The following is a 966-nucleotide window of genomic DNA, read 5'->3' as shown; positions in this document are numbered from 1 at the left end:
ATATTCAAAATGAAACTGTAGTTTGACTGAAGTATAAATAATTGTCTTTGATAAAGATTACAACAGAAGTTTTAGTACAGTAATAAACTAGGCTAAGTTTAAAATATGTTGTTTTGTTTTCAGAAAATATAATGTATAAATATTTACACACAAAAAATAATACATAGATAAAAGAAAAAGGTTTACATAAAAGCATCCATATTTACAAAACAAATAGGTTTTAAAATTATATACATATAAATATATATATTTTGTAGTTCCATGTGTGTGTAGGAACATGTATATTTATAATACAAACATACATGTACATATAGACACATACCAACCATATTAATCAGCTTTAATATTTATAAACTATGGAACAAACAAGTTTTATAGTTTCTCATTAAACATATTTACAAAAACTTTAAATAATAAGTCAGGAAAAAGTAACTACAATTAAAAGTGTAGGACTTTTCTTATTAACATTAGACAAAACATTCTATAAATATAAACTTAGTGACTTCAAATTAGTTTTATTTACTTGTGGAGACAAGACAATGTAATGTAACCATAAAGTTACAATGCCTGCTGCTGCTCAGAATGCACTTCTAGAATAAAATAATTAATATATAATAACATAAAATAATTTATATATGACAAAATAATTTATATATAATAAGATATTTCATAAATGTACATATAATAAATAAACTATATGATTGAAAATTTGGCATTCATCTATTTAAAAAATATTTAAACTTATATACACATAGCAAACCAGAGCCTAGTTTGATCTTGGAGTATATCTTGAACCCAAATAAAAATTGTTTTTATATATATTGTAATATGCTCTTTTTTAGTAAATAGTACTCTTTATACACCAAAAACTTTTTGGTGTATAAAGAGTTTTTAATATGTTTTATTTTATGAATCATTTTATTATTCATTTGTTTTGTTTATCCAAAAAGCAAGCTAACCAAGTTT

At 21.9% G+C, this 966-nt stretch overlaps 1 protein-coding gene across 1 annotated transcript in view; it reads right to left on the bottom strand.

Moving 5' to 3' along the window:
* Positions 1 to 24: 24 nt before the first annotated feature.
* The window catches only part of LOC106686277 (uncharacterized), a 46,895-nt gene continuing 45,953 nt past the window's right edge, over positions 25 to 966 (bottom strand). Inside the window, exon 16 of the mRNA XM_014429469.3 lies at positions 25 to 590. Within this exon, the coding sequence (XP_014284955.1) occupies positions 578 to 590 (13 nt within the window). The 3' untranslated portion in view covers positions 25 to 577. The remainder of the gene's footprint in view (positions 591 to 966) is intronic.

This window comes from Halyomorpha halys, unplaced genomic scaffold, assembly GCF_000696795.3.
Source record: "Halyomorpha halys isolate HHAL.00 unplaced genomic scaffold, Hhal_1.1 Scaffold803.1, whole genome shotgun sequence".
Classification (NCBI taxonomy): domain Eukaryota; kingdom Metazoa; phylum Arthropoda; class Insecta; order Hemiptera; family Pentatomidae; genus Halyomorpha; species Halyomorpha halys.
This window is presented reverse-complemented; position numbering and strand designations above follow the sequence as displayed.